Source organism: Cuculus canorus, chromosome 5 (genome assembly GCF_017976375.1).
Source record: "Cuculus canorus isolate bCucCan1 chromosome 5, bCucCan1.pri, whole genome shotgun sequence".
Taxonomy (NCBI): Eukaryota; Metazoa; Chordata; class Aves; order Cuculiformes; family Cuculidae; genus Cuculus; species Cuculus canorus.
The window spans coordinates 38,499,945-38,526,900 of NC_071405.1; the positions used below are offsets into that span (position 1 = coordinate 38,499,945).

Here is a 26,956-nt window from a genome sequence, read left to right on the forward strand (position 1 = left end):
GCAGTGGGATAGATGTAAAGTAATTTCAAAAACATACCCAATATGTCAACCCTCAAAATATGATACTAGTTGCCTTAATCACATCACAAACCTGGCTATTATTTCGAGGCAGGGCAGATTTTCAATGGGGCTGAATTGACCCCTTCGCTTCTCTTCCAGTTTGGTGATGTAACATGATTTCATTTTCCATTCCTTGCTCTGGTGGATGTAAAAGGAATTGAGTCCACTTTCAGCATAAAGTCAGCCGCTGGCCCAGGCTTCAGTTTAATAATATCTAACATTCCAGTGGTAGGTAGGCTAGCATTCACAAGAACTGTAAAATAAGTAGAGGTATGTGACATTCTTCCCCTTCATCGCAAGTGTATTAATTCAATGATGGTCAATATCTCTTGGAGAGCTCTTTGACTTTAGTTTTGCTAATTAGCCCTTGCATAGGTTACTGAAGAGGGACCGTGTGGACATGTAGCAGTCTCTTGGGCAATATGTAGATTTTTGTTTTCCTTTCAGGAGAAATGTCAGTGCTCAATGCTGTACAGAGATGCAATGTGCCTGTGCAGGGCTAAAGCGTTTTCTACTGCCTACTCTCCACTCTGCAGGGCTGCAGCAGACAGAAATGCATTCAACAGTCCTATAGATAGCTTGAAAAAGTGACTTGCAGGATAAATATCTGTTTGTTTATTAGGATTATTAAAAGTCAGAAAAGTAAATGTCATGTCTAGGTACTAAGCTGTGCTTCTGTGCTGTGAAAAAAAAATTGAACTTTACATCTATGTTGCATTTGTATGCTGGCTTCTTTGTTCTTGACTTATAGTTTTAAAACCTACTATGAGCATTTATCACATAATCTGGAGGAACAGTTTATGATTTTAAAGGGAAAGGTTTCTTCCTATTAACATTTTGGATCATCTGATCACTTTTAAATTTAATGGATTCAAACTTGTTTTGTAACGGTGACAATGAGGTGAACACCAGAACCCAAATCTTTGTCTTTGGAAATCCAACATCGCATTCATTCAGTGATAATTAATGGGTAGCAAATAAATATGCAAGAACTTTTGCTGTTATCAGAAAGAAACCATTAGGAAATATTGTAGGGATCAATCTTCGAGAGCTGGCTGGGTTGAGGTGTTGCAGTTGGGAAAGCAAACCTATTAAAAAATGCAAGCACAGGAAGAATTAAAACTATATCAACATGTTCTCAAAGATGAGGGTCTGAGTAACTTGTGAATGGCAACTTTCTTCATATAAAGGAACTATACTGTCAAGCGTACAATGCATGTAAGATTTAAATGTGTCTTTTCAGCCCAAACACGAGGGAGGTTGAAGGCATTGATTGTACCTATAGTAGACTGACCTTTGGGTATTTTGTTTTTTCCCCACTCTTGTTTGTTACAGTCTGGGTGAGATGTTTCGGGATGGGTGGCTCTTTTTTTCCTTTTAATGGCATTATTTATTATGTGTCAAAAAAATCATTCCAACAGTGTGATAGAGCAAGCAGCTGCAATGGTTGACGTCAATCCCTGCCACAGCAGGACTAGACTGAAATGTGTGGCCTTGAGTTTCTTAGATTTGTGTCTTTATCAGTATCTGTTTAATGCATTGGACCTGTAAATTTTTAGGATAGATGAAAGCCCACTCATGGGATACTGTAGACACTAATACCAGGGCAAGCTGAAGACTGGGTTTATATTTTCTTTAGAAGCCATGATATTTAATGCCAGTCTTTGAGCCTGAATAGTTTATGTATATTGGATTCTGGAACTGCTGTTTCAAAAATTAGTACTGAAATGATAAATTTACTCCTTTGCCTGTTGGTACAGTCTTCAGTTTTGTTTTTTTTCTATGCTGTTTAGAACAGAAAGAAAATGAAGGTAGAAGAATATCCAACCAGTGCTAGAGACTTAGGTTTCCTTTGCTGCTCCTGCCAGCTAACCACCATGACGCACTACATCAAGGCGTAGATGTGCTAGAGAATGCATTTATGTAAATACTTGGAGTTTTCTACTGATACTATTGTGGCTGTGTCATACCCAAGACAGCGCAGGTGAGCAAAGTCACTGTTGTCTCCAGGACACTGTGATCTCCAGAGCTAGATGCACCTAGGGAAATGGTAGTGAATAAGGTGATCTGACTGCTTCAGTCCCTTCATAGACAATGCTTTTACATATTGACGTGAAATCCAACCTGAAAAGATCTGAATGGTTGTGATAGCTGTATTGAGCAAAGAAAAGCAAAAAGTGAGTTTGAAACATAATTTCCTAGTGATGCTTGCATATGTGATATATTCTGTCTTAAGAAACATACCTTTAATTTCTTTTTTTTTTAGTCTCATTTCTATCCATTGTGGTCTCTCCTTCTCCTTTCCCACACTCTACAAGTATTTTGCCAAAACCAGAATAACATGAAAATATACTGTGTCTACTGTAAGAAAGTGGTTTCCTTAGAAATGGTAACCATATGAAAACTATAAATGCTGATACCAAACCTATAGTTGAATATATGGATGTGGGTCCTGGAAAGAAGGGAAATGGGATCCGTTTGCTAACTAAACGGAAAAATCTTGTTACTACCTAGGCTTTTTGCCAAAGCGCAGCTGAAGTAAGATTACTTTAGGTGTGTGCTGTGTAGCAACTCTTCCTCCCCTGATTTTTATAGAAGGTGCTTGCAGGAATATGGCTATGAACAAAGTCCGTTTTGATTTCACATTTTCATGGACTTGTAACTGAAATGATGGGTGTATGCTTTGACAATTGCTGTCTCCCATGGGTGGGACAGGGCTTCCAATGCAGCCTTTGTCTGTGATCTGGTTGGAGTCAAATTTTTCTGGGGACATTAGAATAACCCCATGCTGTGAAGCACTGTTAGTTACCAACATATAGTCAGTGAAGTGCAGAGCTTTACATTTGTCTCTCAAGTAGAAAGAGATGTCATTGAAATTCTGGTGTCTTTCTACCTCATAAGGTATAAATTTTGGTAGCTTTATACCCACTTCATGTTTTTTTCTCCTGGGACCTGCACATTGATGTGAGGTAAAAAGTCAGTCAATCAATAGGTTTCCTTTAAAGTAAGAAGCAGGTATGAATATTCTACAGTCATAAAAATACTCTGGAGATTGCCATCTAATAGAGATGAAATAAAAAACAGAAGATGATTAGAATTCCAGAAAATGGGATATTTGTCCGTATATAGGAATGCAAGTCTTCATATGACTCTTTATAATTTAGTCCTCAAAACGTCCTCAATTTTAAGCACTTCTAGAAAAATCATTAAATGAAGAAAATGTGAGAGGAATTTAAAAAAGAACCAAATTTTCATGTAGATTTACAAAAGAAAAATGTAGCTTGGTTGAAAGATGCATGAGTAAAATATAAAACAGTATACTGTGTCTGAAATGCATTCTCATAATTTCTGAAGCATTGCCTCATGCCAGGGACTTACTGTCTCCAACACAGACCAATGTGTTATGCTAGAAGCATAGGGTGCAATGAGATTTTTTTAATGATGCATCATCTTTGCTTATTTTTCAGACTAGGTCATAGTCCTCTTCAATACAAGTGCCTCCCTAGAGCACATTTTTCTTCTCTATCTATTTTACATCCTTTCTGTGTTTCAGTGCTCTTGCTGTTTCTAGCTTCAAGTACATGACTTAAGAGAGCATTCATAGCACTTGTGAGAAGAAGGTGACCTCTGGCTGCTGAGAAAGAAAATGTCCAAAAAAAATTGCTGGACTCCCATTTTTACAGAGATACATTAAACAGCTGCTGACATTGTGGGAGACCTGGAAAGCCTCAGGGAATTGCTCCATCTCGTGTTTTGTTCCATTAAAAATACTTTGTGTACATTTTTTTTGTTAAATCTAAACATGCAGGAATTATGGAGCTAGAAGAGGGGCCATTATAGGGTGGCATACTCAATATCTCATATGGAAATGTCGCAAGTTCTTTTACTTATCTATTACCGTAGCTAGAAAAACAATGTCAAGGGTTTGAGAAAAAAATAGCCTCAAAACAAAACTAAGCAAAACTTGATGTTATGTGACCAGAGTTGGGCTGAGTAATCATCATGCCATTTTGAAGCCGAGAGATGCACCCGACCTGTAATGCCTGTTAATTGTAGTATGAATGAAAATGCAATGCGTCTGCAAAAGGTGGAGGAAAATTGTGCTGTAGTTTGGTATAATTTTAGAGTGGTTTGCCTCTCAGCAAGGGATATTTATGTGCTTCATCAATACTATTTGTAAATCAATACTATTTGTAAATCAAGTCCATTTGGAGCAGTTAATGTCCTTGTTTTGGAGAAACTTGGATACAATGGGGATAGAGCCCTTACTGGGCACAGCAGGGCTTGGCAGTAAAATGGGGATGAGGACATGGGAGCTGTGAGTCCCTGGCCCTCAGCATTCTTGTCTGTACCTTCAGAAAGGAGATGATGTCAAGTGACTCATCCTAGGCCAAGTCATTCCTTCCAATATTTGCTGTTAAGTTTTCTTGGCAAGAGTATTAACCACATTCTGAGGCCAACTTGGCTATTCTGTCACTGTTGGTGTCAGTGAGCCACTGAGTTGTGCTTCCACTGGCTGCATAGGCACCCGTTGGAGCCTGGCCCTGGAGAGCGAAGGACTTCTCTGTGAAGACCTTAGGGAAAACCTGAACCTGCAGTACAACATTGACTACTCCTGCCTTCTCTACTCCAGTATGTTCTAACTTTTGCCACTCCAAGCAGCCTATTCTGAACAACAGTTCAGAAATAGCGTACATATTTTGTACATTCATTGTTTCTTTTTAATACTGCTCAGTGTAGCTCTTATGTGCAGCAGCTTTATTTGCAACATATATTTAATGCTTCATTTGTTCTTAATTTTCCTGTTTGGTTGTCTGGGGGATTCTGGAACTAGCAAAATAGAAATGTTAATTATTTGGTAGAGAGAAATCTATTTTAGTGAATTATGTTATTAAAAATATGGATCCAAATTGACCTTATTCCTATATTTTATTTTCTTCACCTGTAGCTTTTTTTTTTCATTTTGGGCTTCCTGAGTGATTTCAGGTGCCATGCTGAGTGTTTTCACTATTAACTTCTTACTAGGTGGAAGAACTGGCTTGCAATCTTGTTTAACTGTGTGCCTTTCAAGCAGGTAATGTTTCAGTGAAAAATAAATGTGGAACGCTTCAAAGGATCATCACATGTTTAAAGAATTTAAGTCTGAACCACTTCCTTGTGCACCAGAGGGAATGTCAGCAGATAGAAGCGTGCTTAGTCTGACAGCAGGAGAGTGAACAAGGAAGATGTGTGAAGAGTGTAGGTCAAACAGATAGCTACTGGAGACTGTAAGACGGGGGTATGGATTGCTAAGGTCTAGAATTGTTATTGCTACTACTTTTATTACTATAAGGTCTGAAAAGTATTTCAAAGGGAGGGCATTTTGAGTTTCTGCAAGTAATAATGGAGTAATCTTTGCCTAGTAAATACTGGCATAACATCCACAGCTTGGAGCTGCTGAGAATTTGGACTAAAATTTGCTTAAAATATTTGGTCCTGGTAGAGTGAAAAATTAAAATAAAATCCTTTGTAAAGGGGGGGGGGGAGTGATAGGTAACAAAATAAGCAGTAAGTATTGAATTGCAGAAATAGGTTCTGGAGCCATTGACATGCAGACCATGTGAGTAGGAGGCCTTCTGAGTAATCTGACCAGAACTTTTGCGTATCTAGGTACCAAATGATAGTTAAATTCATAATAGCCTAGTTGTGGTATGCTGGCTTTTTCATCACTACAAACAGCCAGTCTGCAATCCCTGGTCTCGAAAGCAAGTGAATACATACTAATAGTAGCAGGAGTTTCATTGTGCCAGCAGCTTTAGTGGAACTGAAACAGAAGAAAACAAATGACTAGTCCATTCTGTAGTCTTTCAAGTGTATCTTTTGAATGCAAAAGCTGGCTATAGTTGTATTTTCTGTAGCATGTTGCTGGCAAAATTCACTTGCTGGCATAGGCAAGTGCAACTCCCATTAAACTCAGCAGGAACTATGCCTGCTGAACTTGGCCCTCTGCCTGCAGAAAATTAAATGCATTGGCAGGTTAGCCAGAGGAAACTGTTCTATTTGGGGTGCTCGGCACTTGTTCCAAGGCACTATGGGCTCACAGAAGAGAGAAACTCTCCAAAACCAGAGATAGCCAGGAGGGCTCAGACAAATTGCGTCTTCCTTCTTCTGCTCTGTATGAAATGATATGAGGCCTGAGAACTGTGCAAAATGTGGTCACTGGAAGGCTCAGCATGCATAGCAGACTTACCTGCACCTTGGACTTTGTCTTCATATTCATAATAAAATGAGAAATTCTCATCTTTTCTCTTTTATGAGGCAGGATTTTGACAGCAGACATCAGTCTGGGCTTCAGCCTTTTTTCCAAATGTGGTGGTCATAGAAATGTGTATACAGTGGGGATTGTAATGTGTGTGGTCATGGGTGAAAGCACACCTTTCAGGGCCTGGACAAAAATAGAAGAATGTATGGAAAGGTTTTGGTTTCTAAGACCACTTTTGAGTTATTGCGGTGTGATTATTCTCCCCCTTTCTAGCCTGTGTTTTAGCCCTGTTGTGCACTTCTCTAGCTTGCTTTTATTTGATTACTTTTTGGAATCCCTCTCTTAATTTGTGAGAGACAGCTGAGCTGTGCTTTCCAGTGACTTTGTGAATTAAAAGTACCCCACTGTCCAAATGTCTTGGGACATTCATTCTGATTTCTGAAAATGAGATGAGCACTCAGAAGTATAAATCCCAATACAAATAAATGAGATTCAGGACTGCTCATGCCTCTAAACTACTGGTTTATATTCAAATGGAAATATGATTTCCTACTAGCATGTGTGTATGTGTGTTTTTTTTTAAATTAAAGTCAACTAATTTTGTGTTACTTGAATTTATGCTTAAAATAAAGTGGTTCTGTAAGAATTGGGTTACTATGATTCTTTGCATTGTATGATGACTTACTTTAGAATTATATTATCTGGAGTTACAACACTGTAGTGTCTCTCAGAATGTTTACAATAAGAATCTGATGCTGACTAGTATTGTAGAATATATTTACTCTCTTACTGTAGATTAAACAATTGATTCTGAAAGATTAAAATGCCCCACCTGCCTTCTTGCACACTTCTGTTTTGCCGCGTCAAACAATACAAAATGAATACTGCACTTCCCTCTATCTAATTGAATAATTTACTGTAAATAGCTGTCATTTACTTTAGAGCAGTAGAGGATCATTAGCCAAATGGATGTGAGTAAGTCATGCCTTTAATGCGTTAGAGGGGCCTAAAATGGAATAATCTAAATGGGACCATCAATACAGCATGCTGAATTAAGTCAGAGGCACTTAAAGCTTTAAGTCCTCTTTCTTGTAAATTACATGCTCCCTCTGCAGAAAAGTAATCAAAAACTTGAATAAAATATGGCATCTTTGTTTCAAAGCTTTATTTTTAATGAATAAGCTAGTACAATTTAGATGACGTGATTGGTAGGTACAACTGTGTTTGGATTTCCCTCATTTTAATTATCTCCCTTGCTTACTGATTGAAGCCTTCTTCCTTGCAAGTGGCTGCTTGTGCTGACTGATATTGGCTCTATTCCATAAATAAGCAGGTAATAAAATATCTTTTCTCAACTTTTATGGATATATGACCTGATAATTATTTGCAGGAGTTGGTATTTAGTATGTGTGATTTTAGGAAAGTGCCAGTCAATTTTAACTCCTAAATGTACAAAAGGTTTTTGCCTTATTTTACCACTGAAGAGAGTGTCAGAACTGTTGGGGCTTTGATACACCTGTCCTTCTCATTGATTCCTCCTGACCCCACCTATTTCTTCCGTTAGGTTCCCTGTTATCCTGGAAAAGGTAGGTCTTCAGTTAAAATCAGAAGCTAAACTTTCAATGACTCCTTGAGAGAGGGATGCAATACAGGTAGCAACTGTCTTGAGATGTGAGGCTTGATTTAAAAATGGTGTTAATTGCAAGTTTGGTAGCTTATATTGCCCATAAAAATGTTCCTTTTTGAAGTTTACTGTGGTCCCTTCCAACCTCAATCACTCAGTGACTGGGTGATACCAGTCTCTGAGTCACAGTGACTTTGTGGAGACTGATTGGCACATTTTGTGAAAAATCATTTCCCTTTTGAGTTTTGACTTAGTTGTTTTGGTTTTTTTCTTCTAATCTTTTATGACTTCAAGTATGTTAAGGTTCCTGAACCATTTTTCCATGCTTGTTTCCTATTGAATTCCCCTCTTAGTCATCTCCTGTCAGTGGTCAACCATTTAATGGTTGTTTGCTTTTTTTTTTTAAAAAACCTGTTTTTGTGCATTAGGCATTTCACTCTTGTACGTATGAACTCTTCAATTCTTGGAATTGGATTTCAGCAGATATTTTAAAATCAGCTTGAGGTTCGAGGGCTACAAATAAACCAAAAAGCCTACCTCTTCTATTTCAAGTGTAACCTGTCACTGCAATGAAGAGAGTAGAAGAATTTGAGACACTATTACTTCAGAATATGGACAGTTAAAATTTTCTGTAGCTGGGAGGAAATTGATAGCAAACTTTGTAGAAAGGAGCTTTATTTCCTTATTTTCATTCTCTAGCTGTAACCACTGCCCTACATTTCCTGTAACTGACTTTCTCTTCCCCTTTTTTTCTAAAATGTGGGTTTTTTTAAGGTAAATTCATCTCTGGCTTTGAAACTTTTGAGAATTTGCTTATGAACTGCTTTACTGCTTTCACTTTTATTGGATGAGTCATGAGTCAAAAGCTCTGTCCTGTAGTTCCACCATGAGTAATGCTTAACGTTTTCTTGGGTTCTCTTTTAGAAAACTACTAAATTAAAAGACAAATCTGTTTTTTGATATCTTAATGGACAATTAGGTGGCTGGGTCTCCAAACTGATTTACATTTACTACTGCAGTATTTTAATTTTTTTTCCTCCATTTTAAGGCTGTAACTTTTCCCCTTGCACGTACACGTTGCTGGCTGTAGCTCTCCATCTTTAAATAAAAAAAATAAAAAAAAACAGTTCACCATTTGAGACTGCTGTACGGGTATTGATTCTGGTTTTTGGAACTGTTTTTCACTGAGGCGTGTATTGACGGTAGCTACCAAATTTGGCCCAGGTACACAAGCTTCAAGTCACATTCTAGTCATAGTAGTTAATGTAGACGGTATGTGGCTTTAGGAATCCTATTCTTTCACCTGAACATTGAGAGAGATTATAGACAGTTTCCCTGAAATGTCTGTGTTGAGTCTCGTCCAGATAATGTGTGTCCAAAGGAAAGTTTATATATGCAGTCTCTACTGCTGGTGGGCGAGGCTGCCTCCTTGGCTGCGTGGGTGGCAAATCTTTCCTTTTGGATGCCAATGCATCATCACATCAGTAGACAGATACTGACAACACCTAGCAAGTTATTTGACATTCCTGGCCTGCACGTATTTACTGGTATGATGTAAGTGTACAGACCCAGGCAGTTCTTTGGACCCAGCTGATGTAAGGGTTGTATTGTTGATAGTTTCTCTAAGCCTTAGGTACCATGAAAATAATGAAAGCCATATGTGTAGGTGGAATATATACTCTGCCCACATGAGGGGTTAGGGATGTGTCTGTTTTCTTGCTCCAGCCAATTATTGGCTTCAGTTGCATTGGCAATATCGGGAGATGATGGGTGTTTGGATGCAAGCAGAGTTTTCTTAGCTGTTCATGAAATATGGAGATGTATTAAACTCTTAGACATGAAATACTCTCTGTACAGATGATAGATGGAAAAATGCTGATATTTTAATAGTGAAATGAGTTCTCATGAGAGATCTGGAGTTTACTTGGCTATTATTGTCCTGTTCTTGCAAGTGGAAGATGGTCTGCTCCACAGCCAACATCACAGCTAAGAGGGGAAACAAGCCTGAAGACTGATTTTTTTTTTTTTTTTTTTTTTTTTTTTTTTTTCAGGGCAATGGGTGAGGTCTGGGACCTCCTAAGTTTTGTTGGTTTTGTACTTGAAATGGTCAACACCAGGTTTCTGGGAATAGAAATTAATGGAAAGCTCACATGCTTAAAGACACACTTGGTCTTACCAGCCTCATGTGCCTGGAGGCTTAGTGCACAGGCTTACATTGGAAGGGAGTGAAAAGGCTGCTTTCCAAACTTGAATCTAATGTGTATCTGTCTGTTTTACTTTCAGTGAAATATTAATGAGCAGGCATAATCATAAATAACTGGAAGGATCAAACCAAAATTGCAGATACAAAACCAAGGTCACACTTATGTTTTTCACAAGGAGAAAAATAAAGTCTAGAATCTGAGCACTCCTAAGCCTAATGATTAGCAATTCATTGACTTTGGCTGCCAATATCAAAAGCTTGGCTCTGGGACCTTTACTTTCAGCTAATTCTGCTGTATGTGTCTCTACTTGTGCCATCATAAACCATTAAAAAGTCATGATAATAATGGGAAATGTTTATCAGAGCAGTAGCCCTCTTCTGCAATGAGACTTGTATTGTTTAAAAGATTATCTTTCTCTTCTTTCAATATCATTTTTTAGAAAATCATGAGAATACAGACATCCTGGAAGAGAGTGAAGCAGTTCAACGTGTACTGAGAACTTGTGTGCCAGTTTCTTTGCATAATGGGTTACAGAATATCAGCTGAGGAGCACAGTTACTGTAGTTCAGCTGATATGTGAATTAGCTGGACTCCGGTAACTTCCTACATATCTGGGAGTTACCAATGAGAAAGAAGATACAGACCAGAGTTTGTATACCTTCCAAATATGAAGCTTTACTTAGTAAAAGTACTGTGACACTTGACTTTTAAAATCAGACTACACTAGGCCCTACTGAGATAGAATATTTGTCGGAATGGGAATGTGCAATACAGAGCTATGATATACATTATCCAATATTGCTATAAATTTACTGAGGATGTTGTGTTGACTCTACAGCACAGCTGGGTTTTAAATGAAAGAAAAGAACCTAATGACCTATTATAAAGCCATATTTGCTTAACACTAGTGTTTTTTTCCTTTTACCGTCTGTGGTAAAACATAGACTTCTTTCTTCCCCATTTCACTGAATCCTTAGAGATACAAACATTTCACTACTGGACATACTTCTGGAAAAGAACATTTAGTTTTGTTCTGTCAATATCACTAATGTTATGCTTTCAGGTGTGACATAATTCATATCTATAGTTCATATCTTCATATCTACATCCATCAACATCTAAAGTCTGTTTGCTAACAAATAATACTCTTCTTATGTTTCTTTCTATTGCTTTGTTGCCTGTGCTCTCTTCTTTGTCCCTTCCATACTAAAAGTTCAGTCTATGAACTGTGGAGTGAAGGGGAGAAATGAATTAGAAAAGAAGAAAAAACATCCGCAGCGTAAAAAACCCAAAACGCCAAATAAAGAACCTCTAACCCCCAAACCCATGAAACCCCCTAAAAACCACACAACTAGCTCAGATAATGCCATTTGAACTTTTGTGCTTGGCCTTCTGGAGCTCTGCAGCCAGAGGCTCAGAATTGCTCTTGACACAAAAGCTGAGTTGCGGCATATTGACTTGAAGTTGGCTTTGCTCTTTCTGCTCCGAGCTGTTCTCAGGACAACACTTGATCCCTGGTATAAATCTAACGTAATGTGTACAGGCAGTGAAGTCCCCCATAGCTTTTAGATTTGCTGGGGATTTCCATATGTGCTCTGGTCACACTACATATGCTACTGAGACATCAAATACAGGAATGATCCTACAGAGAAGTTCTGCCTCTAGTCCTGCTGGGGATTCCCTGCTTGCATTGTTATTACAGCTTTTTGGCTCCTTAACATTGTTTTGTGTGAAGGACAGAGGGAGAAAAAAATACCTGATGATTAGATACTCCTTGGCAGAGGTTCAAGAAGATAAATGTAGTATTTTCTCCTTAAAAAAAAAAAAAGAGGAAAAGCCAACTACTGCTTTATTACTTGAGCTTTATTTATAATCGTAAAAACTAGGCAACATAGTTCTGCTGACAGGCTTTCTAGAGGTGTTAATCGGAGTTATTGAAGGAAAAAAATAGAAACAATACTCAAAAGTTGCCGTAGGCTTAAACATTCATATGGATTTGTTGCCTTTACCTAGAAAAAACATGCTTTAAGGCAGAAGCTACAGCTAGCACGAAGATAGCCTAGTGGAGGAGAATCAATATTCAGAGAGCTGGGATCCTGGAAAGCATATAGATCAACGACATTTACTTTACATATTCCCTGATGTGTGTTGGCTTGTGTCACGTGCTTGTTGCTAAACTGGATTTCCTGGTCTCTTATTCTGCTGAGATTCCTCATCAGCAGTCAATAACTTTATCTCCTACTTAGGTTTTTTTCCATTATAACTTTTTCTATGGCTCTCTGTCCTTTCTGTTCTTTTCCTGAATATATAGAAGAAAAGGGGGAAAAAAAGTGGTAAACTGAAGTGACAGAAGTAACAAGTTTATTGATCATTCAAGTAGAAAGGTTGTTCAATGACTAGAGTGTGCCATTCTTGGGTTTCTGTTTGTGTTAACTTTTAGGTAAATGTATGTTTATCTGTATTTATCTAAAGCTGGTTTTAAGGTTTCCAGAGTTATGACAAAAAAGAGCAATGGGATTTTAACTCTGTAAAATGAAAAACTTAGTGGCTGCTGGTAAATATTGTGGAAATACCACCACTGTTTACCTTGTAATGCCTTGAGATACTTCTAATAAAGACTTGGCTAGTGTGGGCTGTAACCCGAATTAATAATATTGTTTTGCTCATCTCTGTTAAAATGTCAGATTTTTTTTTTTCCTTTAGAGGAATATCAATGCAAGTAAAGATGTCTTTCAGGCTGCTTGTCTGACTAACTGGAATGGATATTAAGATGAAATCCTTTCATTGCAGAAAATGGATTCTGTACAGAGATGTGCAAAGATACTGTCATCTTTCTGAGCAGAAAGTGACTTGAGTAGGTCCTTATTCTTTTCCCCTCAATTAAGTTGTTAAATACAATGCTATCATCTTCCCTATGTACTTATATACAGTGTTAAATGTTGGAATATTTTGTTTCAATTTGTATTTGCCTCACGTTTAATTTTGGGCAAGTCATTTAATTTGTTTCTCCATTTCCTGCCTGGATATGGAGACGATTTTTGTAGAACGGTTGGGGTTGGAGGGGACCTTAAAGATCATCTAGTTCCCCCTGCCCTTGCCATGGGCGGGGACACCTCCAACCAGGCTGCTCAGAGCCTTATCTGATGTGGCCTTGAATGCTTCCAGGAATGGGGCATCCACAGCTTCCCTGGGAAACCTGTGCCAGTGCCTCACCACCCTCATTGTGAAGAATTTCTTCCTTATGTCTAATCTAAATCTTCTCACTTCCAATTTAATACCATTCACTCTCATCATATCACTACACGTCCTTGAAAAAAGTCCCTCTCCAGCTTTCTTGCAGGCCCACTTTGGGTGCTGGGAGGCTGTTATAAGGTCTCGCTGGAGCTTCATCTTCTCCACGCTGAACAATCCCAATTCTCTCAGCCTGTCCTCATAGTAGAGGTGCTTCAGCCCTCTGATCATCTTCGTACTTTCCTCTGGACTTATTCTAACAGTTCCATATCCTCCTTGTGTTGAGGATTCCAGAACCAGACACAATACTTCAGGTGGTGTCTCACCAGAGTGGAGTAGAGAGGGAGAATCATCTCCCTTGACCTGCTGCTGGCCACTCTGCTTTTGATGTAGCCCGGAATACGGTTCGCTTTCTTGTCTGCAAGTGCACATTACTGGCTCGTGTTGAGCTTCTCATCAACCAGCACCCTCAAGTCCTTCTCTTCAGGCCTGCTTTCAATCGTATCATCTCACAGCCTGTATTGAAACCATGCACTGCCTTGACCAAGTTGTAGGACCTTGCTCTTGGCCTTGTTGAACCTCATGAGTTTTTCCCAGGCCCACTTATCCAGCTTGTCCAGGTCCCTCTGGATGATGCCCCACCTTTCTGGTGTGACAACTTCATCACTCAGCTTGGTGTCATCTACAAACTTGCTGAGAGTGCACTTGATCTTGCTCTCTATCTCATCAATGAAAATATTAAACAGCGCTGGTCCTGGTATGGACCCCTGAGGGACACCACTTGTCACGGCTCTCCATCTGAACGTTGAACCCTTGACGACTACTCTCTGAATGTGACCATCCAACCAATTCCTTACATACTGAACAGTCCACCCATCAAATCCATATCCTTCTCCAATCTAGAGAGAAGGATGTTGTGAGAGCCTGTGTCAAAGGCTTTGCAGAAGTTCAGGTGGATTATATCCATTGCTTTTCCCATGTCTACCAATAGAAAGCCCCAAGGCTGGTCAGGCAGGACTTGCCCTTGGTAAAGTCCTGGCTTTTTTAGGCTGGCTGCCTCTAATCACCTCCTTGTCTTCCATGTGCTTTAGCATAGCTTGTAGGAGGATCGGTTCCATGATCTTCCCAGGCACAGAGGTGAGGCTGACAGTTTGGTAGTTCCCAGGGTAATGCTTTCTACCCTTTTTAAAAATGGCCACAATGTTGCTCTTCTTCCAGGGCCCACCATGACTTTTCAGATATCATGGAGATGGGCTTGGCAACCACATCAGCCAATTCCCTTAGGACTCTGGGATGCATCTCATCGTCCCTTTTATTTTTGATCTTTCTACGTGGAGACTGGCAAGACTGTTGAAGAGATAAGATGAAATCTTTTAGGCTGAATATTGCTTGCATGTGGCTATGGTGTCACGGGTAAATCAGAGGTAGGGTAGGTCAAAAATAGGGTAGGGGAGTTGTTTTTTTGTCTGATGGCAGCTGGGCACCTCCAAACAGCAAGCCCTTGTACCACGTAGGGGACATTGATGCAGGTGCTGCTATGGCTGAGTGTGATCCACAGAGAAGAGAGGTGATTTGCAAATCATAGGGTTGAAGCTTGTTTATCCATTTCTCTTCAGGAATACCTGTGAAACCAAGGCGCTGTGACCAGGAATATGGGTCCCTCCATTGTGAGTGTTTGAATTGAGGCTTCTGTTGGTGCAGGTGATGACAAATTAGTTGTTTGGCTTACTTTAAGAAGGGAGGGGGACAGTGCCACTTGGTATGTCAGAAAGCAGGGGAATAGTAAATACAGAAGACTTGTGTGTCTCAATGTTTTATGGTAGCAAGTTGCATTAATACTGCTCTGAGAACCAATAAACATTTTTATATGGTGATTATTCTGCATCACATAAAAGATAAAATATGTCTCTTGAGTGCGCCAACTTGCCACCTATTATTCATTTCCTGAACCTCAAAAGCAAATTCTTTTCCAGTGAAATTGCCTCCAAAATGCTAATTGTTAGAAATATGACCACTAATCTCTTTGCTTCTGTAATAGTAACATCTATATAAATTGATGTGCCCCTTCTACAAGGGGAGATTTTAAGACTTTCACAGGTTAAGAAAATGTTGCCAACTAAGTGATTAGCCGGGTGAAGGCTTTTTAAGGGAGGGGGGAATCTTAAAATCTGTTATGTACTTCTCTATCTCCTTATTTTAAATATTTCCATAACGTAGTCCATGATGATATAAACTCTGTCATTCAAAAGATTTTGTATTTCAATAGGAAAATTTGCTAATGATACATTGTAAGAAATCTCATGCCTTGGTAAAAAGACTGACTTTTGTGCATGCAATGATAGATCACTTCCATTCTTGATCTCTGTGGTTATATATATTTGTTGTTATAGACAAAGCTGGTTTGCCTGGGTAACGTGGCTGTATGTGTCCTCTCTCAATGCAATCGGGTCTTCTGCTTGCATTGCAGTTATTTGACTTTGTGTGTCTGTATGAGCAACTTGCTAAAATAAGGAAATGGAATAAGCAACCTAATATGACTTGCCTTAAAGCAGATATTTTTTGTTGTGGTGATTACAAAGAAAAAATTATATATGTTCAAGGAGGACATTTGGAAGGCTCTAAAACCAGAATGTGAAAGAAAGTAACCAAACTTTGAAGGCAGATGAATGAGAAAATGTTGTAAGGGTCTGGCTCCAGGTTTCTTTCTCTCCCCTTCCTGAACACTTGATATTTGCAATTGGGAATGTTGCACTTCTTCTACTATATGAAGATCTACAAAATAATTTTCTTTGTCTGTAATTTTCAGGATGATATATTTGAAATGAGATAAACTTTTATCTGCCTTTATTTGCTGTATTTCTAAAGTATAGCTGCCTACAGTAAGATGAGAAAAATCCAGATCAGGAAAGAAATAGCACAAACCACAGTTTGCATGAATAGCTACGTTAGAAATATATATATATATATGTATACACACACACAGGTATACCCTTGTACTATTTTTTTGTATATGCAAATATTATAATATATTAGAAATATTTAATACATAATATAAAATAATGATAAAATGTTTTAGAACATTATCCAAACTATATAATTAAATATAGTAATACATTGTATTTAACTAAATAGTATCTAAACATATAAAATGTTTTATGAAATAGTTATGTTCTATATTTTGTATGTGTACATCTATAAAAAAGGGCATTGTCAAAGACAGAGGCTTGTTTTAACTTAGATTGTATCTCTGCAGAAAAGAGATGGGAAGAAATATACATTAAAAAACAAAGCCCTGCGTGAATTAAAATGGGCTTAGTCTTCAGGTTGTACTTGAAGTGTTCTTTCCTCTTTGATTACTGGCGCTACAAGTGTAGCTGCCATAAATGAATGCTGCGGGTAGTACCTGTTCCCATGATTCCCTCTTTCAGTTTTAATTTTGTATTCTAGGAGTGTGATACATAACTCTATGCATATGATGCCATGCTAATACCACTTATTTTCATGTGTAATTTGAATGAATCTCTGTTCTTTTGCCCCTAGTTTTATGGCTTCTAGTATTTGTGACACCCAGCTTACTTCTGTGTTGGCTCTTACTATTGTAATTAATTCAAGTCTATACAAATGTGTTATAATGCAAAACGACAACAGGATCCTAAGTCCTAAAATGGTTAGTATGAAAAAATTCTGGTGGACTGGATGTGTTGCTGAAGGACACAGTGTGTATATTTACTTTTTGACCTATCACATAAATGCTTTCAGAATTTTGCTCTTAAGTTGATTTGTGGCGTTCCATTAACAGTTGTTCTGTGTACCAGGAGAATAATAACTAATGCTTCCCAGACTTCCAGAATTGTGAAATAAGGACAGATACCATTTGGCGGAACAGAGATTATACTTTACTACAGACAGGAACTATTCATATTAATCTAACGATGCCTAATCTGAAATGACTTCTAGCTAATGACTTCTTATTCTCAAGTTAACCATGTTACGTATAGGTAACATGCACTTCTAATTCTGATGATTATTAATAAATTAAAGGCTAGATGCATGGATTTCTGTCATTCAGAAAGAGAAATAATATTCCTGATTGACCTTATTTTAAGATGTTCTTAGTGTTGAAATTATGTTAGGGGTTAGCATAGGAGTGGCAAGAGTTCATAGATTTGCCTTTTGATTTAAGCTCTTGCAAGGGTGGACCTATGTGCAGTGAATAAGCTAAAAAATGTGTATTTAATTGTGTGAGTTCAAGGGCTTAATTATTTGGAACATCATTTTGTGATGGAGAGCTTCCTTGGGGCCATCATTAGTAGGAGTAAATGAGACACCTAGTTCACCTTGAATACGTGCTGTTACTGTGATACTTTTGGATGGGTATGTGTTTTTAACTGCTACAATCCTCTTAATTTCTAGCTCGTTAAATATAAGCTAACATATTGAATGATGGAGAAGAAACTTAAACTGAGAGATTTCACAAGCTGCAAGTTGTTTTCTTAGCAGAAATAACATCTTTTATAGGATGCTAAAGAGTCGTATTGCACTGTAGAAGCTGCCGTACAACGCTAAACAGACCCACGCAAGATGAAGCTTCAAGCAGGGAGTTCCTGTAAGGCGGGAGGAACTTGCTGTTGGAACCAGTGGTTTGGCAGCTGCACCCCTGTGCTAACCAGGCATTGCAGAGGTTTCACAGATGCTGCCAAGCCTCATGTAAATCAGGATGAGATTACTCCTTCTTTTACTTATGGGTGGGCTAGTTTGACAGGTTTTTTAAAGGTGTTTGTTATTCTCTGTGTCAGTTTCCAGCATCAAGGTCTGGTGTTTGTATATAAGCAAGCAAGTTACCTCTTCCTGGTGTGTGGTTTTTTTGGCCGTGAAGATCACATCATCTGCCAACACTGCTTTTCTGTGACCAGTGCTTACATGCTTTTTCAGGCATGATGCTTTGTTTGGTTCTTGTGTAGTAATTCCCTGAAAGAAGCTTTTGGCTGACTGTATTTGACAGGAATGAAATGTGGTTTATGGTGTGCTTATCTAACATCTATATAGTAAATGTAAGGAAATAACATCTTAAAATATAATTCAGCGTTGACATAACAAAGAGAAAGATTAAGGAGACAAGGAGAGACCACTAACTTGAGTACATCTTATTCCGCATGCACACACTGCTATCTACCAGAAGAATTAGACTGTTTATAAATTATCTATAATTGTGATACAAGTCTATGTGAAGACATCTATTTATGTAAAATCCTATGTAAGTTATTAAAAAATTTGCCTTACAATAGCCAAAGAATGACAATTGTATTATTGCAGTGTAAATGTTACTCAGGCTTGTACCAAAATGACCAGTATTGTGATGTACAAGTAGTGTTATTTTTTGGTGCCAGTTGACCTAGACAGCATCTCTGGCTAGCTATGTGCCTGATCAGTGACCACCGAAGCCAGTGGAAAACAACACTAGCCTCTACTGCACAACTCTGCTAATGTTGCCTATTAGTATGTATATAGTGAATAAATGTGAATGTGGTGTATGTATATACATGCATAATGTATACATAAAACATATTTTTATGAATTTTTCGGCATCTTTTAAATGGTTGCTAGGAGAAAGGTCTCTCAGGCACTTCTCTGCCATCTGTGAGGAAGTAGCTAGTGGGAAGGACTTAGGTGTGTGGGCATATGCCATGCCACCTGCTTTAGTTATATAGCCATTGTATGAAAGCTACTGAACTGCTTGATGCCTCTGCACAGAAGCTCAGACAGCAGTTGCAGCGCTAACTGTGCACGTCGTCCTATCCGTGTTTCAGTCTCCTAAAGATGAAGCCCTGGAATGTTGTTTATGACAGGTTGCTAGCTTACACATTTCTGTTATTAACTGTCTCTGTTCATCCATGCCTGTTGTCCTGTATTTGCCGGAGTAAAGAAGCTTTTGACCCAAAGTAGGATGTTTTTCATAGAAAATGAAAAATCTGATAATCTGAAAGCTTCTTACTTTGACTTGATGTGATGCTTTGGCAGTTAGCTTTAATAAGGTGCTTTCGTCTTAGGAATGCAGACTATAGATCAACAATGTGTTATGGCCTTCGATAAAAAGCAGCATCAACTCATCAACTAAACAGAACAATTCATCAGTCCTGTCATGGCCTTTGCTATGAAGTACAATGGTCTTGTTCTTACCCATAAATGTGAATGAAAACACTGGAAAAAACAATATCTGCCATTGAGTGCTGTAATTGCACAGCACATAGAGCAGCCATTCTGAGTGGGCCCAGGAGCCTGTACCATGTCAGGAAGTGGGTTTTCAACCTCTCTTGTAGTCATGGATTTAGGCAGGATATTGTGGTTCTGGGGGTATGGTTACTCCTCTGGCAGACTGCCGCATGCTTCAGGACAGCATTTCCTCATGTCGTCAAGACTAACTTGGGCTTAAAGAGTTGAGTTAATGTCATAGTCTTGAAACAAACTCTTTGGTTAGGATATTGGTATAGCACTTAGTTATTTCTGCTGGAGCTTAAGTGACCTCTAAGTAGGAGTTGATCATGTTTTTATGGCCATAATATAAATGTGCGCTTTGTGGGAAGAGAGTGTATAGAAATCTGCATTTTTGTCAGATTTCTAATTTATAGGGAACAGTGACATGCAATAACCTAATTTATGTCTGTGTACAGTATGTCACCAATTGCAGGTAATGGAGTACAAGCAGATGCTTTGATTTGTGTGTGCAGAAATTGGTAGTGGACTGAGGTAATAGTGAAGTAGCTTTAGCTCACCAGAGAGAAGCTGTTGATTTTGTGTTGGTAGCATAAGAAGTAAATCCTGTGTTTGATGCTGGGCAGGAGGAGACAGCTGGGGTCCCTGAAGTCTGTCCTTTGCAGGCTGAGAGACTATTTTCTTGGCCCTTCACAAGATGAGATTTAGGAGAGGGAAAGACTCTTGGAGATTAAGACTCTGGAGACTAAGAATCTTGGAGATTAAGCAGAGGTGTTAATCTTTGATTAGGGGTATCTTCTGCAAATGAAGGTAGTGATGACTGTGATAACTAGCTATTTCCAGTAAATATGATTTTATGATTACTTGTATCCTGGTGATCTTAAATTTCTTTGACAAAGGGACAAGACAATTCCGCTAGTAACAAGAAGTGAAAATAGCTGATTTATTCCAGATGTTAGTGAAGTCTGTGCATAAGGTTAAATGAGTTTTAAAAAAAGAACAGTAAGCTTGTTTTTCAGATCTTGGTGTCATAGGAGCAGGTCAAATACTAATACTTTTGTACTTGGGCATATGAATTTTCAGGCACAGCCTATTGAATATCTGATACTTGCAACATTTTTGAATCAGAGAATTCAGAAACACTTAGGCTGTCTATTTTTAAATTTATTTTATTTAAAAATAGGTTCATGCCCCAAATTTCAATGTACTCCTTCATTAGATGCATAGAGGAAGGAGATTTGTTTATTATTTCCAGGAAAATTTGGAGCATGGGGGTGAACACAGGACAGTGCCGTTACCAAAGCAATCCGGCACTGATAGTAGACAGATAATGTGAATGCATTACTTTGGTTGTAATACTCTCACAAACTCAGGACAATATTTGTGGGATCTTGGAAAAAAACCAAGGACATGCATTAGCAATGATATCGGTTTGCTAGGAAAGATGCTGAGGACTACTCTGTGTCAATTAAGAGCAATTTGATGTGGCAGAATTCTTAAATGCTGGCTGACTCAGCTTGTAGAATGTAGCCAATAACCAAATGGCAGAATTTTAAAAGTGACTACTTCAAAAACATTCTGCTTCAACTGGTGACACAAACAGCATTACTTTCCTGTGTGAAGTATATTCTCCAAGAGTGAGATCCATTGATCCCAAATTTTTATTCGCATCTAAGAAAACATCATTTTCCAACTGTTCCTTCAGAACAGTTCTTTCAATTTCGGATGAAATTTGTTCATTGTTCTTCTTGAGTCATGGATTACTCTTTTCCTTCAGATGTTTTGCATTGGTTCTTCCTCTAGCCATGTGAGTGAGAGGGAATAACTTCCCTATTTTTTTGTATAATAAATAAATCTGCCGTGGCTTTTGTTGAGACTATACATTGATCTATAGAGGGTAATGGCTTAATGCAAGACGGGGATAATTCAAAGAAGATCGAACGAGATGACACCCTTCCTTTTTGTGTGAAAAGGAGGAGGCTTTCTTTTCTCTTGTCTCTTTCTAGTACAATAGTGCTTGAGTGCATCTTTTGGCCATCAAGTGTAAAGGAAATACACCGAGGAAAAAGACCTGTACAGCTTTTCAAACTGATAGAAAAACGAAATTGTATAACATGGAATGGTCCGATGCTTCAGTAAATAAGGACTTCTCTGTAAATGTAGTACAAAATAATTCTGGAATCGTATGAGATTACACTTACTTTCTCTTGCAATCTTTCCCACAGTAACCTGGAGAATTAGTCATACTAAACTGATTTCCCCTAGAAGTCAAGTTAATTAAAAATAAACGAGGCTAAATAATAACTTAATATTAACTCAGTGTTTGACTCAGATGAGATGGCTCTGACTTGTGCAGTAGTCCAGGAAGTTTATATATATATGCAAACCCTACGTTGCTTATGGCATGAAAATGTACTTAAAGGTCTTGGTAGCCTGAGGAAAAGAAGATTTTTGGATTGTTTTTAATGATTTAGTTCCACAGATCAGTAGGAGAATGCCATGCATTCCTGGACTGAAGAGGTCTGAGTTTCCATATGTTTACTAAACAACTGTTGATTTTCTTTCTAGACTCCAGCCTATGGAGAAGTGCACATAAGAACAGGATAAACATGGCTTTTAAGGGCGAGGACCACTTAGATCCCCTTCCTTTACCTGTACAGCGGTAAGTGGTGCACTCTGTCATCCAGACTTTAGTGATTAAATGACTCTAAGGCTGCAGTTGCACTTTCTTTTGAGGATCAAAAGATGCTTAAAACTCATTTTTAAACTCAATTTTTGGTGGTGTTCATCCAAAATATTGAGAATGAGTGTGGAAATATGTGATGCTTTTCTCAAAGCTTTTGCAAATTTATATACTTTTAGTCTGGTAAATCACGACAGTGAATATGTAGTCATCATTTTAAGTGGATTAATGTATTTGCAGTAGAGATGTGACTATATTTACTGGATCTGTTTTTGGTCATGATGGAAATCGTTGGAACTTACTGCACTCTGAAGACTGCTGAAAACTATAAAAACATTTCTTTAACCTGATTAACTTAATTCATGTGTAGCTCTAGTAATGACTTAAAATTATAGTAGAATCTCTCCAGACTGTGATGCCCTGGTGGGGCTGGAGATATTGACTACTAATCAACAGGTTTTTAAAATCTGTCTGTTTGTTCTCATCTAGTAGCTCCAGCTCCATAGTAGAGTTTCATTCTTAGCATAAGGGAGGTTCCATGAAAAGAAAAAAATGAATAATGAATACAAAAATCTTCTGCATTCTCATGGAACTTCAGTCTTGACATATGCCACATTAGAAATCTCCTACTCTTCTTTCTTCATGTCAGATTTTAATTCTTTATTGTAATTAACTTTATTGTAATTGATATGCAACCTAAAATGCAATGCTTTTCTTAATCAGGGATTTGATATTTCTCTACCTTTCCCTACCCAAATCTTCCAGAAGATACTTTGATAATGCCATTAAGCTCATAGTGAGAGACTATATGAGTATATTGCCTGCTGGAAGAAATACTGCATGGAGGAACACAGTTTGGGGGGGACCCAGGGACCAAGGTAACCAGTCCTATTTGTTAGATTCTAGCCAAAACTTGCTTTGGAAATCAGAGAGTTTTAGAAGCCCTGAATAGCTGAGCATGGAGTGGACTACGTATAAGTGACAATGCAGGATCCTGTCTGACTTATTTTAATTATCTTCCATGCAGTGGAGTCATGGAATATCACTTCAGATGCAAGCAGTAGTGAAGACAAATGACTTTGCTATGGAAATGCTCAGGCTAACCGAGCAGTCAGATTGTCAGACATCCAGGTTAATTGCCTGGTGATAACTAATGGGTTCCAGAAGCTGAATCCTGGATCAAAATTCAAGGAAGTTTTTAAAGCCAATTTCTGTGCCAAGAACTAAGGCTGCAAAATGGGCCAGTGAAGCCTCTTAATGTAGCAGAAAACTAGCTGCGGATAGAACCAAAGGCAGTAAGTCCTGTGGATGGCAAAGGCTGACCCAGGTTGTTGTGACAATTTTTGTTTTTTTTTTTTGCTAATTCGTTAATGGAGAAATTAGCTGCAGACTCTCTGTGCTCACAAGTGGAAATATAGAGTAGGAATAGTGTGTGCAGCCCTCATGTAACAGCAGCATGGAACTGAAAAACACTGAATTTAGAAGGCTAGAGATTTTTGGAAAAGGAGAGTCCAGGTTATTTCTAATGCATTCAGAGAAGAACACCTCTGCCATGCTATGCGAACAAAACTATGACACCTTATATTAATCCTGCACTATAGTGTATGTTAGCACAAAAAGGGATCTGGAGAAGTCCCGTACAGCAAGCACTATGTTCTGGCAAACTTCATGGCTCAGCGCGGCAATAGTATATAGTACAATTTAAAAGTAAATACTGTCCTCCGGCCCCAAATAAACATGAAACTTTTTTTCCGTGCTTATTTTGAAGGAGAACCTTTTTTTCATTTTGAAGGTTATTTCAGAGAAAGCCCATGTAAGAAGATGTGCAGACTGAGGGTGTCAGCAGTCAGACAAGTGAAGTTACAAGGAAGACTGGAACTGAAAATGAGGAAATGCCATTTTCTTAAATTTTGCAGAAAGAACACAGTATAGTCTAGATCAGTAAACTCCAGGAAATGTATTTATTTAATTATTTATTTACTTATTTACTTATTTATTTTAAAAACCCTGTTCAACAGAATTGCTTTTCCAAAGAAATGGAATTTGTGAGAGGAAATTGTTTTTCTGAGTTAGAGAAGAGAGTGATATGGATCCTATAGGAAATTTAAAAGGATTAAGCCAAGTTTCAAAATAACTAACAATATTCAAGGATTATTTATTCTTTATTTTGCCTGTAACGAAAGCTAAGATATTTGCCTGTCTCAGGATTCCAGTTCACACCCCTATTTTTGAGAGAGAATTGAATTAATTAAAAAGCATGTGTTGTGTCCTGTCACCAGGAAAAGCTAATACAAATCCAACTCAGGTTTGTGCTGTGTAGCACCACAGCTATGTCTTGCTTCAGCTATAGGTCGAACTTTCACAAGTAAAAGCATAAGAAAAATGTGCTTTATATGTACAAACTGATTCAAAGTGTTTCCACAGCAGCAATTAAAGCCAACAGTTATCTGGGCTGCACAAGGAATTTTGAACTGTGGCCTTAAATCACGTCTGTGCTGCATGTATCATTGTTTACACTCTTCTCTCTCAGACTTTGTGGGAAATCACAGCTTGCGTTGGAAAGTCTCTAGAGCATTGAGTCACTGTGCTAGTGGTTTTCTAATACACTGTCAGACCCACTTTCTTTAATTGACATCTAGACTGCTATGGATACAGTATTTAAACCTACACAGTATGCTAAGGAGAAACAAAATTATTGTTACAGAAACTTTATTTTCTGTTTCAATGAATTAGGAACTTACAATTATTGATAGCTTTGTCCCTTACAAGAAAAAACAGTAGGTTATAGATCAATTTTTATAAGGAATCAATCTAATTACTTTCCAGAAACTGTTAGTAGTCCTACATAAAGCACTTTACAGGACCGTAAAAAAAAACCAATCTGTTGCTCTCTGTGATGGCCAGTTCGCTATAGGATGTGAAGTGTACGTATATTCCTTAGAAATGTATATAGCCATGTTCTGCCATAAAGTTATTTCAGTACAGTTTTGGAAAATGTTGTAATCCTTTCCTAGCACTTTTCTGCTGGTATTGTTTTTTTTGTATCTATGATGAGTTTTTATCCATATGGGAAATCCAGGGTAAAAGAAGCTGCCTTTCTCTTCAGTCCCCACACATAACCACCAATCCCCACCTGCCACCCCTGCCCATGTAGTGAAAGTTCATTGGACTCTTTTTTAAGTTGAAATTGTAGTTTATACAGGTTTTCTTTTATTTTATTTTAGTCATAGTTTCCTGTACTTGCCATATTGGATAATACACTAAACTTGGTATTTGGAGTGCAGAATCTGAAGTCATTCTGTTAAAGAAAGAGTACTTATAACAAAAAGTGAAATAGGACATTTTTTTTGCTTCTTGGATTGTATGTTCAGAGGTTCAATATTGAGAAATACAGTATAATTAAATATATTTTAAATAAAGGAATAAAGGAAGGTCTTGCATGGAAATTAGGTAAAAAAGTCCACCACCACTACTGCAACAACCAAAAAGAACTCCACCTAAACAAACTGAAAATCAAACACATACACAGGAAAAAAAAAAACAAAAAAAAGAAAGCAAACCAAAAAATCACTTCATCTTGCTGAAAGTTGGGAATGGAGGTAGAGAGAATTTGTTCTTGATCTTCAGAAGTGTGATACTGTTGGGCTCTTTAATACATTGTCTAAACATCCTTACAGCTTAAAAAAATGGAATATGATGCTGGAGGTCATAATTTGAACTTGCATATAAACAAAGCATAATGCTGATTTACGTTTTTGTTTGTTTATTGAAGGTAACACTTTCTGTATGCGATGTGAGTATTTAGTATCTTTTTTCCTGGTTTTGGTGCCATTATTATGGTTTTTTTTTCTGGTGGAAGCTTATATCATTATTGGTACATAGACAGGAATTTTTATCACTGCTTCAGATGAAGGAGGTGAGGCAGAGAAAGTAGACAAGCTTTTTCAATTTAGATACTTGTGTTTAAGTTCTTTGTAGCATTTCATCTCCCCAAATCACTTCCTTGATGTGATATCCCAAAGCTGAGAAAGTTTGCCGTAAAGGACTTCTGTGGCAGAACTAAAAATAGATTCAAGTTTTCCTGTCTCCCATTTCTTAACCAAAAGACAGTCCTTCCTCCTTTTGTTACTTTCTTCCTTTTCTGTTGAACCGAAGATCCGTGTTCTACAAAAGAACAATATGAATGAGGTCACACCATGCATATTTATAGCCTTGCATTGCTCTTTAAAAGGTATTGAGTATCTGCAGATGTTCTGATAACTTTTCTATAGTATCTGTGTAGGTGTCCTGTTATATAAATTTATATGCCTTCTGTTATTAAGAATAGCGGTATCAGATTATCTATCAGCTCTTAAGAAATCTTAATTTCTTCCATTTTGGCATATTGTAACCTACTTTTTGGCATATGGTAACCTACTTTTTGGCATATTGTAACCTACTTTTTTTGTTTATTTTAGTTTTTTTTTTAATTTCTTGCAGTTGTATTTTTGTATATCTGCATGGTAGGAGATGTACAGTGAGCAGATTTCCAGCTGCCACATGCATGCTCTCTGGTGAAAGGAACACGTGCAAGCTGTAGTGAGTAATCTGATATGTACACAATGTAAGATGTGATGGAAATCACTGAAGGAAGGAGATTCATGAAATGACTTTAGAAAATCCTGTAATAGGCACTACTTTAGCCATTTACTTCCTTCCATTGT

General features: G+C 37.9%; 1 protein-coding gene across 1 annotated transcript in view; it reads left to right on the forward strand.

Annotated features, from left to right (window-relative positions):
• Window positions 1-26,956, forward strand: part of INSC (INSC spindle orientation adaptor protein) — a 131,780-nt gene that overhangs the window by 11,457 nt on the left and 93,367 nt on the right. The window contains 1 exon segment of the mRNA XM_009571811.2: window positions 22,139-22,232. Within this exon segment, the coding sequence (XP_009570106.2) occupies window positions 22,139-22,232 (94 nt within the window).